The 16,482-nt window shown below is 43.2% G+C and overlaps 1 protein-coding gene across 1 annotated transcript in view; it reads right to left on the minus strand.

Annotated features, from left to right (window-relative positions):
* Nucleotides 1-16,455, minus strand: part of LOC146696431 (breakpoint cluster region protein) — a 31,423-nt gene extending 14,968 nt beyond the window's left edge. The window contains exons 1-3 of the mRNA XM_085474558.1: nucleotides 14,062-16,455; nucleotides 2,209-2,390; nucleotides 804-908 (exon numbers count right to left, since the gene is read on the minus strand). Coding sequence (XP_085330684.1) covers nucleotides 804-908; nucleotides 2,209-2,390; nucleotides 14,062-15,400 — 1,626 coding nt within the window. The 5' untranslated portion in view covers nucleotides 15,401-16,455. The remainder of the gene's footprint in view (nucleotides 1-803; nucleotides 909-2,208; nucleotides 2,391-14,061) is intronic.
* Nucleotides 16,456-16,482: the final 27 nt, after the last annotated feature.

Consider the following 16,482-nt stretch of genomic DNA (forward strand, 5'->3'; position numbering starts at 1 on the left):
CACACAACTACTTCCAAAACCCGATGAACTGAAGCAACAACGTTAAGAAGAGGGGGCCAGAATTCCTCCTCGACGACATGAGAGACTGATAAAGTTGTACAGCAAACAACAATAACTTCAAGTTATTGTTGCTGTGATATCTTGTGGTTCTACACCCATTAAATCGTGGGGTCGGTTTTAGCTTTTCTCTGGATTGCATGTTCATGCACGTCCTTGTTACTTGTATGAACATGAAGACATTTTTTTTTCCCCACAAAGTCAAAATGCTCATTGCTCACAGTGACTCATATTCATTCAGTCATTAGTACCTCACTTACAGGCGTTTCAATTCATTTACACATTGCTGAATACCTTATTCTAAAACATTATCAGTTTATATACTTTGTATTCGCCCACAAAATAACTATTGGCTGAATCTTTTAAAATAATACAATATAAAGTATAATACTTGCAAAAGTAGAATGTAGCATGACATAGAAATACTAAAGAAAAGAATAAGAAAATTGAACTTGTTTAAAAATACTTGCATTACACCACTAAATTAAGTTTAATTAAGAGGCCCTCAGGAGACAGGAATTAAAATAGCTTGTTTAAGACAAAGGAGGACTGAGTGGATGGATAAAAGGTGACTATAACATAACTGAGGGTTTTTGTGAACTGCAAGTCAGGCAAAGCTGCACTAATGGATTCCCAGAATAAAATTATAAAACAGCTGAAAATGACCTTAATAGGTCCCATTTTCAGCTGCTACTAAACTAAAGCTAAGAACGTCTTTTAAAAGCCTGTTTTCATATTACACATACTATCAGCAGGGCCTCCAGGTGGCTGAGGTAGGTCTCTTCACTGGCCAGGATTCCTGACAGAACCCACTTTCTCATCTCTAACCCCTTCTCCTGATCCAGCTCCACCTGAAACAAACACGGGAAGAAAGAAAACAGTTGGCAAACAGGGAGAAATGGTATTCACCTACACAAAAGTGACACAGTCACAGTAATGATATGCCATTTATCAACGTGTTTGATCTTTACAAAAGCTGCCCGTGCACCTCTGCAAACCCCCAGCTGCAGATATTTTTGCTGTGGGATTATAGGAGTCCAGATTTGTAGGAGGTCTGTAGGAGTTTTACATTCCAAGAGGACAGCAGCAGAAACTCCTAGCATCTTGAGGAAGACAAATGTGTTTCTGATCCTGGAGTTGTTAGTCCAAACAGGTCAAAGACATCTGTCACCCCCAGTAGGAGTCATTCAATGAGAAACTCACTGGAGCACTGATTGCATCAAATGCTTCCATTATATTTGCTAAATAAAAAAAGAAGAAGAAGAAGAAGAAGAAGGAGGAGGAGAAGCTGCAAGTCAAGTGAACCCACCCTCCACCATGATTTCGGCTTTGAAGATCACCAAGTGTACACATCAGAGGATAAGAATACCGCAGATAGGAGAGGGGCAGACTGGAGGGGGAGGGGAGCGCCGTCTCCTTTTAACATCTGTTTACACACAGTATGTTTGCTGAGTATGTATGGTCTTTTTCAGCAACGCTGAAAAGCACTCCCATCTGGGAGCTACATGGCAAACACGTACTGGATGTTTTATTGTTGCGGTATGGATGCCTGAGCTTGGGTATCATTGTTAATGCCTCTCTGAAGGGCGCCTTATTTAGTTTGCTTGTCACTTTCAGTGGCTAAAATTTTTACATTTCAGCACCAGAAATCACAAACTGTGGGGACGTGCAGTTTGTAAGTTGGAGGCCTTTATTTAAGAAGGCAGGGTGTGACAGCAAATGCCATCAAGATATATTATGGGAAATATAGGATCACACTTTTTTTAAAGATCTTACTAAGTAAAAAAAAAAAAAAAATTTAGCAATAACAATCTTTTAAAGATTACCACAGTGCTAAGACACCGTTATGTCATAAGACTGGCACTGTGCCACATTTTGAATCAAGTCATTTGTTCCTCCAGCATCAAGCAGCAAAAAGCAAATTCCTCAACATCTTGCAGCACGTTTATCACTTATGTGCACATAAAGCATGTGGGAGCAGAATCACAAGCAACAACAGGAAAACTGAAATGAAATGAGGAAGGCCTGGGCTTCCAAAGGGTGATATTGGAAGAAGTAACTTTTCCACAGAACTGAGAAACCACAGCTACGAAATACGTTTGGAGAGATGGCAATGAAGGACTCTAACTGTAGTCATTAAAGCAACACTACCGACAGCGGGGAGTCCAGAGAACCAGATGACTGGTTGTCTCGGTTGCTCCTGATTTTAGAGCGGAGCCGTGGCGAGGAGGTAGGAGATCCCGTGAAGGACAGAGGTCCGTGGCGAGGCCCAAGCTCGTCTGAATGCTCCAGGTCGTAGCCATATGATGGAGAGTTTTCGTTGTAGGATGCCTCTGTGAGAAACAGTGAAACAAAGCACAATAGTCACATGGTGTGCTATTAAACTGTTAGGCCGTGTAGTTAAAGCAGAGAAAACATCATGGGAAATGCAGCAAACTGGAGCTTCAGTTTTTGTCAATTGTGAATAAGCCAGAAGGTGCTAACACAGCGATCCTGGACATAGTGGGAGTGATGAAGATGTGCATTTAAAGCCTAGAAAAAAAACTAGTAAAAACTCCTTTTTAATGAAACAAGAATCCAAAGAATGTCCTGATCATGCATTTTACCATCATGCATCACAGATTTTATTAACACAGTGTCAAACTTTATACAAACTTTTTTCATCTCTCTCACTGAACAAACTGAGCAATATTCTAGTGTAGGCTGGAAAAAAGTAAGTAAACTATTGAATTTAGCAGTAACAACCTTCATCAGATATTTTCAGTAGCCACCTATAAGACTTGCAAAACAATGAAGAGGAATTTATGACTGTTCCTCCAACAAAACCATTTCAGTTCATTCATTTTCCGACATGTCTTGACTGAACAGCCCTCTTCAGGTGATGCCAAAGAATCTTTGTTCATTTAAGGCCAAGACATTTCTGTAATGTATTTATGTGATATTTTCCTGCCAGTGTGTGTTTATTGTTGGAAAACCGTTTTCAGAACATAGTTGCATGTATAACAGCGGGTATTAAAATAAGGAATGAGCTGTCTTTTCCTGCCATTTGTCTTCCTATTAAATCTTTTAATCTTTGTAAACCTGTTACCTACACAAATCTACCATACAGCCAGAGCCAGCCGCTGAGGGCTCCTGCCAGGTCATCGGATTAGCCTGGCAAACTGCACGAGTAACACACAAGCTCTTGTTATGCCAACCTTGGTATATCATGCCTCCTTCAGCTTTTTTATGCAGTGTTCAACATCACAGGAAATGTGAAAGATAGTGCTTTAACTGGGCATAATATTCAATTCCATTCAAATCCACTTATATTATATTATGTAAAAAGAATTGGTCCCAACACAGAACCCTGTGGAACTCCTTATTTAACCCTAGTGTTTAAATTTACATGGATAAATTAGTGTCATTCTGGTAACATCAGGATGACATCCAGCTCACAGCATACGCTGGAAAATTAAGCTATAACAATGACAAATTGAACATAAACTCTTTATGGGTCACAACATGCCCTCATATGCACATCTGTGCTATTTTGCACTTAGAGAGATCCAAAACAACAAAGCCGAATGACTGCATCCCACAGCGAAACATGTTATACTCCCTGGATCTTGTGAAATCAGATTTTTTAAGACAGATAAAATCAGATCGCCAATGACTAGATCCTGTAATCAGTGTCAGCCAATCCTGACTCACCAGCAATTATTAGTATATCATGCTTGTCAAGCTGTGTGGAAGATCCAGAGCAGAGATGCCTATCCGCACAACAAAAAATAAAAAATAAAAATACCAATATGGAGTGGACACTTTAAAAAGACAACAATTCATAACAGTTTTATGGCTACAAGACTGGTTTGCCTCAGCTTGAAAACAGGAAAGAGAGGATTCCGGAGACTGGAGGAAGATAAAGACAAGTTTCCCTGGGGAGGCCTTGAAGACAGGCAACTGACAGGATGACATCCGCAGAGGCTGTGACAAAGGCGTCAAACAAACACACTGGGCCCAGCAGAGACAGAGAGCTGTATGAACTGCTTGAGGAGGAGACTACCGCAGTCCAAACAGCTACACAGCCCAGGGGGGAGTCCATGTGAACGGCTACTCTGGGCTTCGGTGAAATTATACATCGAGCCCGGGAAAGGATGACTAACGCATCCTCTCTCAGGCTGCAGCTTTGGAGCCACAAACTATCTAAACTAAGAAATAGCCAGAGCTTAGAATACAGTCCAAACACAAATAAGTAAAAGGGAGGATTTAAAAAATGTACCGAAGCCTTAAATACTGAGCCACTTGTGTTGTTTATAGGGACGTTTTTAAAAGCACAGCACTGACTTGGCTCTGGTCAGTGTGAGAAAGTGCACATCACAATGGACCCTCAGTGAGTGCTGTTGTTCTAGCAATCACAAGGGCCGATAGCGTGAGGGAAGTGTCCAGGCAAGTTTGTCCGGAAAATTCGGCAATTTGTCTGCTTCAGAGCGGAAACAGGCTCTCTGCACAAGGTCATCTTTTAACAAAGGCTTCCACTCCTAATACACACATTCGTCTACAGTCACGGCTATCAAATCTACATTCCAGCTAACAGTGACATGCCTTTTATAATTAAAGACTTTGCAGACAGCCCACACTTTTCAGACATACATGGAAACAGATTTGTACAGGTTCCAATAATTCACTGTGACTCACAATTTATGTCTCTTTTCTGCTTATACTAAGAAGAACCTAGGTGTCAAACAGACTTTTAAAAAGGGGTGAGCAAATAAACCAAAGTAAAAGCTGCTCTTTCACAGCTACAAACTACCTACAAGATGCAGTTGTTAAACAGCAGAGCTCGACCCAAAGTGTGCTATTATTTCACTGTTTAAAGCAGGGGTGGGGAACTCCAGACCTCAAGGGAGTCCTGCAAGTTTTAGATATCATCCTGGGTCAACACACCTTAATCAAATGTTTAGTTCATTACCAGGCCTCTGGAAAACTTCAAGACATGTTGAGGAGGTAATTTAGACATTTAAATCAGCTGTGTTGGATCCAGGACACACCTAAAACCTGCAGGACACCGGCCCTTGAGGCCTGCATTTTAACCACACTTAAAACAGTAATCCTGAAATTTCTGCCTAGCAACAAAAATACAACTAGCATTCGGAAAAATATTACTCAAACATTAAAATCTTTATAAGTGGTTTTGTCTGTGATTTGCTGAAAATCTGGTTTACTTCCTGTTAAGGCAGACTTCTTCTTCCTCAGTGTGGACAACTGCTTGATCATCTGATCGAAGAGGTTCTAACCCGGTACTAGCAATAAACTGGATAGTGATTGCAGGTTTTAAGAAATCTGACAAGCCATTAACCAAACTTTGACCAATCTTCAAGATTTATGCCACCTATTAATGTAAGTAACTTTGATCTAAGATGCGGTTAAAAAAATTCAAAATCCATTCATTTTCAAGTACTTTGCAAATGCCTGTTCATTTTATTATGGCCCTTCTAGTCCAAGAAAATATTACTAAGAGCATGACCTGGAGTCCTTTTTTGCAGCTCTGCTGTTTTAAACAGATTAGCTTCAATGCAAAATGCCTGTTTAAATTTGAGGCTAGTCATATCTGCAACTCGAAATCTTATCTTATTATAGACCAACGAAACTGAGGTAAATGTTATCTAGATTTAACAATTACTGCTAAGCTATCAGCCTCTATGTGCACATTACTATTCAATACAGTACACATTTCAGTCAATTTAAGAGTGTAATGTTCCAGCCAGCGTTGGAAGTCACAGTGAAGGAGCTATGTTCCTATTTTATTATCAGCATCCCAACAGCTTCAAAATCACACAATAGAAAGTATCACACATTTAGCTGGAGGGTGGCAAAATAATCCTGCTGTTCTGTCTCATACCCAACAAATGGTTTCAGCTGTGCAATAGAGCCGTAATAAATACATTCTAATGACATTACATAAGATCGCTGAACCCGACAGCTGTGGTCGCGAGCTGTGTGGAGCTGTGGATCAGACAGAAGCTGATTTCATTTTGGACCGTCACGGAAATCTGTAATTCCATGTTTTTGAAGGATTTCCTTTAGTTCCGTGAATCAAAGCAAATCATTTAAAAAGTATTATTACCTATTAATGCACAACACTGAATGTTTTGGTTTCCCACACCAGCACTCTGAGCACCACCCAAAAATAGATCTCAAGGATATATAAAAGGGGGCTCGGCCAAACAACTGCCAAGCCTGCTTCTGGGGAATAATCAGTCATCATGAAGCACTTTGCCTTCCTGCAGCATGTAAACAAGAGCCTTGCATAGAATACAGTCACAGCAGTTTTAATACCACAGGCATGCTGGATACACACTGGATATCCCACTGATGACAAAGCAAAGACATACACTAATCCTAATCCATAGAGATGAACTACGACAAAACACGCAGGGAGGGAGCGACAGATGTGCAGCAGAATCTTTGCGGCAGCAGCATCGGGAATTCTCTGACACAGGAATAATCATGTGGTCCCTTTTCACTACACAGCAATCACAGAAGAAGCAGGAAGTGTTATTTGGGACACTTTCATCAGAGTGAAAGTCTGTATTGGGTTTCTAAAAAATGGTTGGGGTTATCACGTGGCCATTTTAAGGTCACAGCAGTTTAAAAAATATGCTGTTTTTTCTGGAAAGTAGTTATTTTTTCATCTGTGGTCATTTAGGTTCTGGGAGCACATCTCCCTGACGTTCCCCATTCATACACAGAAGCCAGAGGAAGTGAGAACAACTGCGCGACCTGAGCACAGAAGCAGGTACCAGTGGCAACAGACATGACACTGTCTGGTTCAGACACAGCATGAGAGGGGGAGCTGGTGTGGAGATGGGTTGCAAAGCAGCTTGCAGATTTGGAGTGACTGTAGGCAGGCATCTTAAATACCTCCACCTGGTCGTAGCAGATGGCTGCCCCTCCCTGAGGCCTGGTTCTGCTGAAGGCTTCTTCCTGTTAAAAGGAAGTTTTCCCTTCCCACTGTTGCCAAGTGCTTGTTTACATTGGCGTCGTCTGATTGTTTAGGGTTATTGTAGGGCCTTTAGCTTACAATATTAAGAGCCTTGAGGTGATTAGGTGCTTTATAAATAAATAATATTGAACTGATTGAAGATGCACCACATGAGATAATTCGAAGAGTTTCAGCTGAGGGATCAGCTGATGTGGGCTGCGACTGAGATGAACTGATCTGCTGTTATTGTGGCTTGTGTGAATTAATGTCATTGTTTGAAAGTATCACAGGTAAAATTTCAATTCTTTTTGACCGATGGGGGAAATTATCAGACAGCAGCTCCCAAAAATAAAACTTAGAGGGCAAAGAGGTTTATTGATCGAGCCTTGGAACTAGAATGGTAGCATCCATATTTGCCCATTTCACTGCTGGGAAAAGACAAATTGAGTCAATCCTCAATTACTGGACCCCGCTGTGAACATATTGACTATCCACCAAAATGTCAGTCAAAGGATGGATAGAATTTAGATCACAAGCTCCCATAAATAAACGCACACATATCAAATGGACTATTTGGCTCAGAAAAGGCTGGAACTGAAATTTTACAGTAAGCATCCATAATTTATTTACAAAGTTTGAAAAAAAAAGATATGCTAAAGGACGGCCTTTCTGTTGCCTCTACAACGGTTGTATAGATCTGGAGAGGAAAGTATCACTTCTAGAAAAAACATAAGATAAGAGGCCAATGGTTGTTAAAAGCTTAGCACCACTTTATGGCTCCAAATGGATTCTCCTCTGATCTGTGGAGTCACTCGGGAAACAGCGGTGATAAGGAGGGCAAACACTGGGGCCGGTCAAAGGGTGACAGCCTTTCAAACACCTGATGTGGTGACCCCACTTCATAGCAAGTTGAGATGGACTTTACGATATGTGGTGACACAGGATAATCGGAATACAGAGTCTGAGAGTTTGATATCCGTCTATCACAGCAGACGATAATTAGCAACAAGCAACTTTATCCTCATACTGCAATTTATCAGAGGAAAAATGCCCTCAGAATTTAGGATTTTGACATTTCTAAGAAAAACATGACAGTTTTTGAGATTAAAGTAATTCATGTGAAAAAAAAATGCATGTTATATCTGACATCAAAGCTCTTCTGAAAAACTTTAAATGCGTGCTAACATGAGCTAACAAAGTTTTGTAGCTAGCTGGTAACATAGAACTTTGCTCTTTGGTCCATATATGTCAAGAAAGAAAGAAAAAAGGCAACATGCCCAGGGGCCTAAACACTAATGCTAAGGTTCTAACACACAGAGACTAGTGCCCATCTTTTATATACAGTCTATGGGCGTAAGCAGAAAGGATGTATCTGTGGTGTGATGAGGTTTATCAAACCCAGTAAACTAAAGTTGGGTGTGTGAGAGGGGAAGAAAAGCAGTTTCATCCCCTCAATCATAAATTTTGTTACTTAAATCTCAAAGAATTTCTGATTATGTTTTTTTTTTTTTTGCTCATTTGTGACGTCTGTGAGGTTATTCTCAGAGATTTGCGGTGTTTCTTTCAGATAAATGAAGGAATATCTCGGTTAAGATTTCCTTGCCCCTAATAGGCCATTCAAACTGTAAAAATGTTATCCGTCAATTCATCATCACATCTGGGCTCGTGTGGAGTGCCTGCTGGCCCGGGAGGTCCTTTAAACCACAGGCCTGTGGAACGCATTGAAGACCATCAGCACTCGCCTATGATCTGCTGTGGGGCAGCCTAAAATTAGTGCCAGTCATCGAGCGGTGTAGGTCAGAACTGGGCCGCCAAACACGGCACACCTACTAATCAACGTATGTAGAAATAGCTCGGGGTGGACATACTGCAGCTTGTAATGTGCCGCATAACAGAGCAAATAAAAGCCCCGATAACAGTTCCAGCCCGGGTAAATAAACACACAACGGTGCAAAGGCGAGCAAAAAGATTAACTCAAGTCCAGCAGCGAGGAATAATTAACACGAAGCAGGATTTATTTCATTTGCCAATTATTGTGACTTTACAGGATGACACCTTCAAGTTTGTGCTTTGTAGCAGACACAAATATAACTGCTGAGTTTTCATCACATACTGATAACGGGCAGAGTTTTCAGAAATGTAAGCAGTGACAAGAAAAAAATTAAAGTGACCTCCTGGTGTAATGAAATATTCATTTGCATGTATGAATAGAATTAAATATTAGCGAATGGGCCTCACCTGATGTGCTCTGATGTGACTGGCCAGCGGTATTCTGCCTAGCAACACACGTTTTTACAGCGAATTCGCCTTAAGGTAAACTGTACCTGAGTGCAGGCGCGTGGCAGAAAAGAATCAAATCATCTCAGATTCAGATGGTTTCATGGAAGTTACAACACTTTGAAAACTGCAGTAAGGTTTGTGTTATTCAAGCTCAAAGTTACTAACCGGAAGTATAAAGTTTAAAACACGAGCATGATTAACAAGGGTTTTTGGTTCTGATACTGCTGCCTCTTCTACTTCGCCACTGAATGTTTTGCCTAAAATAAACGTTCTACTACAGGAAAGAAAGGTTGACACAAGCACCATGGGTCAGGCCGTTGTGACAGAGGTGAACTCGTTTAGCACATTACATTTCATTAGCCACTTCCCCCCACACCCCAACAAACAGCTGAGAAATTCCATAAACACTTGGCCTGCCAGCCAGCAGCACAGAGGGCCCTTTGAGGAGAGCTGAAGCCGCAGGAGCACAGGGCTGAGGCTGAGCACGAGGGAGGATCACCGAGCCCGAGGAGGCTTGTAAACAGGCCCGAGCCTTTCCTCTGTGTGTGTATGTTAGTAACTGCACAGAGGAGCTTGAGGAAAACCTAAAGTGAACCGTCTTGCATAGTTTCGAAACAAATGTTTTTGTTGAGTTTTCTGACAGAAACAAAAGGTCATTCATGGCTTTTACTGTGAGAGCAGCTGGCGATGCCTGGCCTGGTGTACTGATGGCCTGCCAGCTTTTGACCACTTTACCCAGTACACTGCACAGAAGAACAGGTGCCTCACTTGCTCACGCACACATACACGCACACACAAAGGCAGACTTGGCAGCCCTCAAGAGCTGCCAGCACTTCCTCTTGTAGGCTTACATTTACTTAAGGAAAGGGAGAGGCTGACTTCTTCCCCTTCTTTACCCACCAAACTTCAGATGTTGATACGTAGGTGCAACGATAGGCCTGTCTGGGCTTACACGGGGAACCTCAAATATTTATGAGTCCACAATTACCCGGAGGACCGGTGTGACTCCTGCTGAGGCAGCAAGTGGTGGTCTGAGGCAATCAGACGAACGTTAGTCACCTTCCAGATAGACACTTTCTATTAATGTCACAGCGACAGCAGACAGGCCCATCTACGCTCAGAAACGGTGCCATGTCCTGACTGAGGCAGGCTCGGGCTAAAAGCATCCTAAAAGACAATCTCCTGGTTTTTGCAGAGAGGATCACGATTAAACTAATGGGAGATTATCATTTTCCCTTTTGGCTGACCTTTTTCTTTTACGCCCTCTCACTATAACACATTAACCACGAGACAGTCTACACACCCAGACTCTTATTTAGCCACAGGCACGTCAGCGTTGTGATGATAATTAATTATGGCAAAATAAACCCATAAGAAAGCTGGCCTCCTTAAAGGTCCACAGCTAATCAGCAGCTCTTGACAATTGGCCTAGTTAAACCAGAAACCAGGAGACAACACTTATTTCTTCTATTCATAGGAAAAAGTCCCCTGAGATGCATCAATTTTAGACTGGCCATTTCACAGAGTTCTCACAGCTGAGACACAGTAGGACAAGCACGCGTTTGTTTAGAGAAGTTCGGAGGTGTCACTAACGGTAAGTCACTCATTTTTTCCCCAGGCACAGGCGGACTGCCACTACGGCACTCCCACAACAGCAGCACGGACCCTGCGAAATGACATGGTGACAGAGTGCAGAAAACCCCCCTACCACCACCCAAACATGTGCAGTATATGGCAGTTTGTCTAATGGTTACAGAATGTGCAGCTAACTGGACCATAAAGCGCCTTTACAAGCCTTCTTTACTCAGTCGTTTCAAGAGATTTTAGTCAATGCCGCAGTGCTTTGTGATAAATGCAACAAGAAAAAACACTTTCCAGCAGCTCCCTGAAAGTCAAGAACCACAACAAAGAGCAATTTATTGCAAAAGCTGGCCTCAAACCAGCTCCCTGCTTGAGGACTAACTTAACAACGTGCAAAAAATAAATAAATTATTACAACATGAAATCCAGACTTCTGGTAATCCACAAAGCAAGGTCCACATGACGCAGGTTTGCCATTATGTCAGCAACATGTCTCCTCTGAAGAAAAGAAAAAAAAAGGCTGCACTTCAGACTCTTTCTGTAGTCAAAGTGTCAAGCAGGCATTACGTATCAAATAGGGAAACACAAAAGGTCAGTTGATTGGTCATGGGATGCACTATTTGGCATAGAAAGTCCAAACCTTTGTAACTGCTAATTAGTTTTTATTTAATTAGGTTTTTGCTTTCAGTTCAGTTTAGTTTCAGAGATTTCTTACACCTAGTTTGAGTTTTTTTAATTAACCACAATAACATTGCTGTTTAGGCCTGTGACAAGAGCTGTGTGCTGACTCCGTGTGACACCTACACAGTAGGGAAAGGAGCAACATTTGGAGGTACCTGGAAAAACTAGTAGTGAGCCTTGAACACAGACTGTAAAGAAAAGATGGAAGCAGCCACTTTGCCGTCACTCGTTTGTGGACTACTGTTTTAAAGCTTCAGATATAGTATTTTGGCCATCACATCTTGTTTAATTTTTCATATTTGGATGATAAAGTGGAATGCCAAATTAGCAGTGTAGGCTAGCTAGCTTGGTTAGCTAGGGTTATCTACAGAGGTACAGGGCTAAATGGAGCTTAACTGCTTCTTGACAAAAAAAATAAAAAATTTTATTTTAAAAATAAAATACCAATGATATTTCCAAATTAAAATAAAACATTTATGCTATTTATTTTTTCTTATAGGGAAACCTATAACAAGTTAGCATTTTGCTAATAAATGTCTTCATTGGCTTCACTTCTTAGCCCTGAAAGCTGCCGCTTGATCTCAACTTCTTTTGGACGCTCCAACAACTCTTACACTTTATCCACAGGAGCTATTTGCTCGTCGCAGTTTGCTTGACTGGGGCTCAGCAGTTGACTTCACAGCAACTTCCAGCACCAACTCGCAACCAGTCTGGGAATACTAATGTTTCCCTAGCAACCAGTGGTTGCCAGGCAGTCACCAACCAGTCCCTAGCCCTTTGTGACTGTGGCCTAGCAGGCACACTGATTGTGTGAGATGTGCAGAGAAGATGCACTTTGCCCCTGCCTACACTGCTACAGTCACAGCCCCTGAATGACAAGGGCATTTTTATCTGACAAAAAGGATATAACAAAAAAATGATTACAGGTGCATTATGGGTATTGGAGGCTACCTCAGTCACTACTGCATCAGTTTCTACTGCATCACTTATTTTTTGTTCTTGTTGATCATGCGATACTAAGTTGCTTTATTGCAGCTTTAATGAGTATTGATTTGCAATTTTATACATAAATGTAGCAGGATGAGTTTAAAAAATGACCAGAGGCAGCCATCCTGACAATATGCTTACAGGACTCAGCGACACATGGCACGACCGTGGAATGATGCAGACCCAGATCGAATGGATTTATGCATTTCAGTCATCCGAGCAGCGTGCTGGCTCTCACTTCATGCTGATTATATCACAGGCGATCTGCTCACTTGTCACATGCTTTTTGTCAAAGAGCTTTAGACCGAATCACCTTATGTAACAAAAACACACTACTCTGCTCATCTGCTTAATCTGACCCTGAGTGGATAATGCTTCTTTTTTGGGGGGGTAGAGACACACAGTTTTCTAGCTCCAATCTTCCAACAAGCACTCTGCTTCCCAATCAGTCTTGGGTGAGGATCTGGCCTCAACCAGCGATGATGTGTGTCCTTGTGTATCTTTTATTATGACAAATGCTCCTGCCTGCCCTTCTGTCCTTGGTATTACCAAGTTACCCCAACCACTCTCCTTATCCCTCCTAACAATGTTATATTGTTAACATGTCAATACTGCTGCTCAGTGAGTGATTCTCCTATTATGCTGGAGCATAACAACAGGAAACACCGATGGCGGGTGTTTTGAGTGGAAGCCACATGACACACTTAAAGCCCCCTCGATCCTCCTCGTTGAGCGAGTTGTCAGCGCTTTTTTCCAACCCACCACCCGTAACAAAGAACCGCCCTAAATTTATCACGCTAGACAAACCCCTTTAAGTTAATTACACCACACTAAGGACAACAACGTTGATGCGCGCTGACACAAAAACACTCAGGGTGGATAGGGCTGAGCGACCGGGAAGCCCCGGGGGGCAGATGCTGTCTCAGCCAGAGCATCTCTGCGAGAGTACTGCAGCACTCAGTGGGGCAAAGAGCAGAGAGGGGTGAAAAGGAGAGGGCAAGCCTGCTTACAAAAGGGTAAAGAAAGCCCTGCTCAAAGAAGTGCAAAGGTTCTGCTGTTCGGGATATGCACACTAAGGCCACAGTTTGCTCACAAACAGCCTGATGGCAGCTGATGATCGAGCCTAACAGAGCCAACCAGTACGGATGAGGCTTGTGAGGAGGAGGAAATAAAGCTCTCCTAACAAAAGAAGATGAATCTTCATTAAACCTAGCCTCCTTTTTTAAGGCAACTTTTATCGCAAAAGATAAGTAAGGCTGTTGAAAAGTCCTCTGGGTTATGGAAACGTTTTAGGACGGATTTAGTGTATCAGGCACAGAATGTTGAGACTTTATTTGAGTGATTACAGGTGCATTTTACACATCACTGACTAATTCGGGATCTGGGCCACCAAGGGCAGACAGACATGTTTCAGAGAGGGATTAGAGCGGGCTTTGGATGTGTATCATCTTCATGCACCAGACTCAATTTAAGTGTCAGATCACATCCACATTTGTGTATTAGAGACCTACCTAGATCTCCTTGAATGCTGTTGTCATGAGAGGTCCTGCTGGACGTGGTGGAGTCTCCATCACTGGGCCAGATGTGGCTCGCCTTGCGGAGTCCAGTGATGCAGGTGTCAGAAATCATTCCCTGCCGCTTCAGGCGAATCTGAGACAGAGGTGTGGGCGGGCTGCTGCTGTCGAAGGACTGCTGGGAGGGTGAACGGCTTTTCTCCCTGTACATCTGATAGGTGGTGGGGCTGGGAGACACCTGGCTGGACTGGCTTGAGGAGAAGTCCTCTTCGCTGGAGGTCAGGTTCTCGTTGGAGCTGCAGTCCGGCGTGTAGCCTCCTCCCACGTCGTCGAAGCTCCCTGGAGAGTAGGAGCGCCTCGGCCAGGTGAGGTGCGTGTCCTCATCTGTGCCGTGGTCCCTGATGTGGATGACTCGCATATCCCCATCACCCATCATCCCCCCAACGTACACGCTGGTGTAAGCGTGGCACTCCACCGGCTGCTGCTCAGATTTCCCCATAGAGTAGCGCCCCTCGCCTTCTTTTAGGGGGTGTGGGCTGACCTCGGAGTCTTCATATGACCCGTTGTAGCTGCAGTTCCCCTCGGTGGATCTGCCTCTCTGAACGGCCTTGCTGATATCCCCCGTGGCGGCTGACAGGTTCCCTGGGAGTGAATGCAGGGACCTCTTTCGCTCCATCTGCATGGCTTGACAGCCCAGGCTGCTGATCTTGTCTGAAACCTCCCTGTCGTTGACTCTGACCAGCCCTCGCTCTTGATGATACTCCATGTTTACGTAGAAGGGTTTCTCTTGGCCTCCTGTCACTGACAGCCCCTTGCAATCTCCCGCTGTGTGGGAGTTTGCCCTCCTGATGCGCTCAAAGTTGGATCTAAGAGCTGCCACCGAGCCCGGACCCACTGGGAAATCAGGAAGCTCAGAGTCTTGGCGGACAGGTGACACCCCACCCTTCTGTTTGCTGTCAGGGGCACAATCCATCTCAATGTCTGCATGAGGTTTGCACTTGACTGTCTTACCAGGCCCCCTGTACTTGTGCTGCTGCTCCTCTGCTCCTGCCTCATCTATGCTGGACCTCTGGCTGTCTTCATCATTTGTCTCTGCCATCCTTTTAAACCCCCATCTCTTCCCATCGTAAGACTTCCTCTCCTTTGCGAGCAGAGTCTGCAGGTAGATCATGCGAAAGCGCTCCTTGTTTACTTCCTTCTCCAGGTGTTTGATGGATGACTTGCATTTGTCCAACTCCTGCTCAATGTCCCCCAGTGAGTTGAGCTCCATGCTAGGGGGATCAGACTCAGGGAACTGCGCTCTCCATGCTTCCACAAACCCAGCTGGCTCAACCATTATTACTCTGACACAAACTGTTCAATAAGCTACCAGCAGAAGCATTTCCAAAGCTCAACTTGACTCTTTCCAACAGCTTCCATCGTGCTACGAGTTCAAGGTGTTTCTCAGAGTAATCCACTTAAAAGGGAAATAAAACATACTTTACAGTCTTTACTCACAATCATAAGAATCAAATCCGCTTTACTCCGTTTAACAAAGTCCAACAAAATGCGAGGTTATCCTTTTCTCCAACTTGATCTCCTTCTTGCGCTGTTCTCTGGAGATCGTCTGCCTTCCTCTGTGCTTGGTGTCAGACTGAGTCCTGCAGCTCTCTGGTGTTTTGCCTCTGTCAGTCGCAGCTGAGAGAGGCGGGGCTAAGTCAGAGATGTGATTTAAACCGCAAACACATCAAAATGAACACTGCTGGTTTTCTGAACTGCTTCTTCTTAACCCCAAACTGTCTCCAGGTACAGACGGTTACAGCTGAAAAATAGTAATCCACCAGGAAATGAAAACTAGCATGACAGCACAGCTATTGCGAAATATGTGGTCTTATAAAAGGAGACAAACTGACACTTTCAAAGTAAGAAACCCTGCCTGTCCCACATGGTGAGGATTTTGTGATGTTGTGTGTGCAGAATCTCAGATAGATGAAGAAAAAACGAGGTTCACAAAACTTTGTTGTAAGCGCAAATACAGCCTGACCTCTTTTTGAGAAACACACTAATCTTTCCTTCTTTCCCACCCAGCTCCTGGCGTGATATTTTGCAACACCGCACACTTGTCCTTTCAGTTACGTTCTGAAAACTAGGGCTAATCCGACCAAAGTTCAGCGTGTAGAGAACTGAAATACAGTTAACATGTGAAAATGTCGCCTCCTGGCGGCTCAAATGTTTGAGTTGGTGCGTTCAAGTACACACCGGACAGATTATTCAAATTTTAGGACTGTCTAAACATTGTGTTGCAGTTACGGTTATTCTGTCCGTACCACACTTCCTATTCTCACGGGAATTAAATTTTAAGCTTGATGCTCACTACATATTCAAGAAAATTGCGTTTTTATTCACTTTAGCTTGGAGAATTGAACTTATTTGATATGT

The sequence above is a fragment of the Copadichromis virginalis genome, linkage group LG12, assembly GCF_057382275.1.
Source record: "Copadichromis virginalis isolate Kocher_CV1m ecotype Utaka linkage group LG12, C_Virginalis_male_GT1.1, whole genome shotgun sequence".
Taxonomy (NCBI): Eukaryota; Metazoa; Chordata; class Actinopteri; order Cichliformes; family Cichlidae; genus Copadichromis; species Copadichromis virginalis.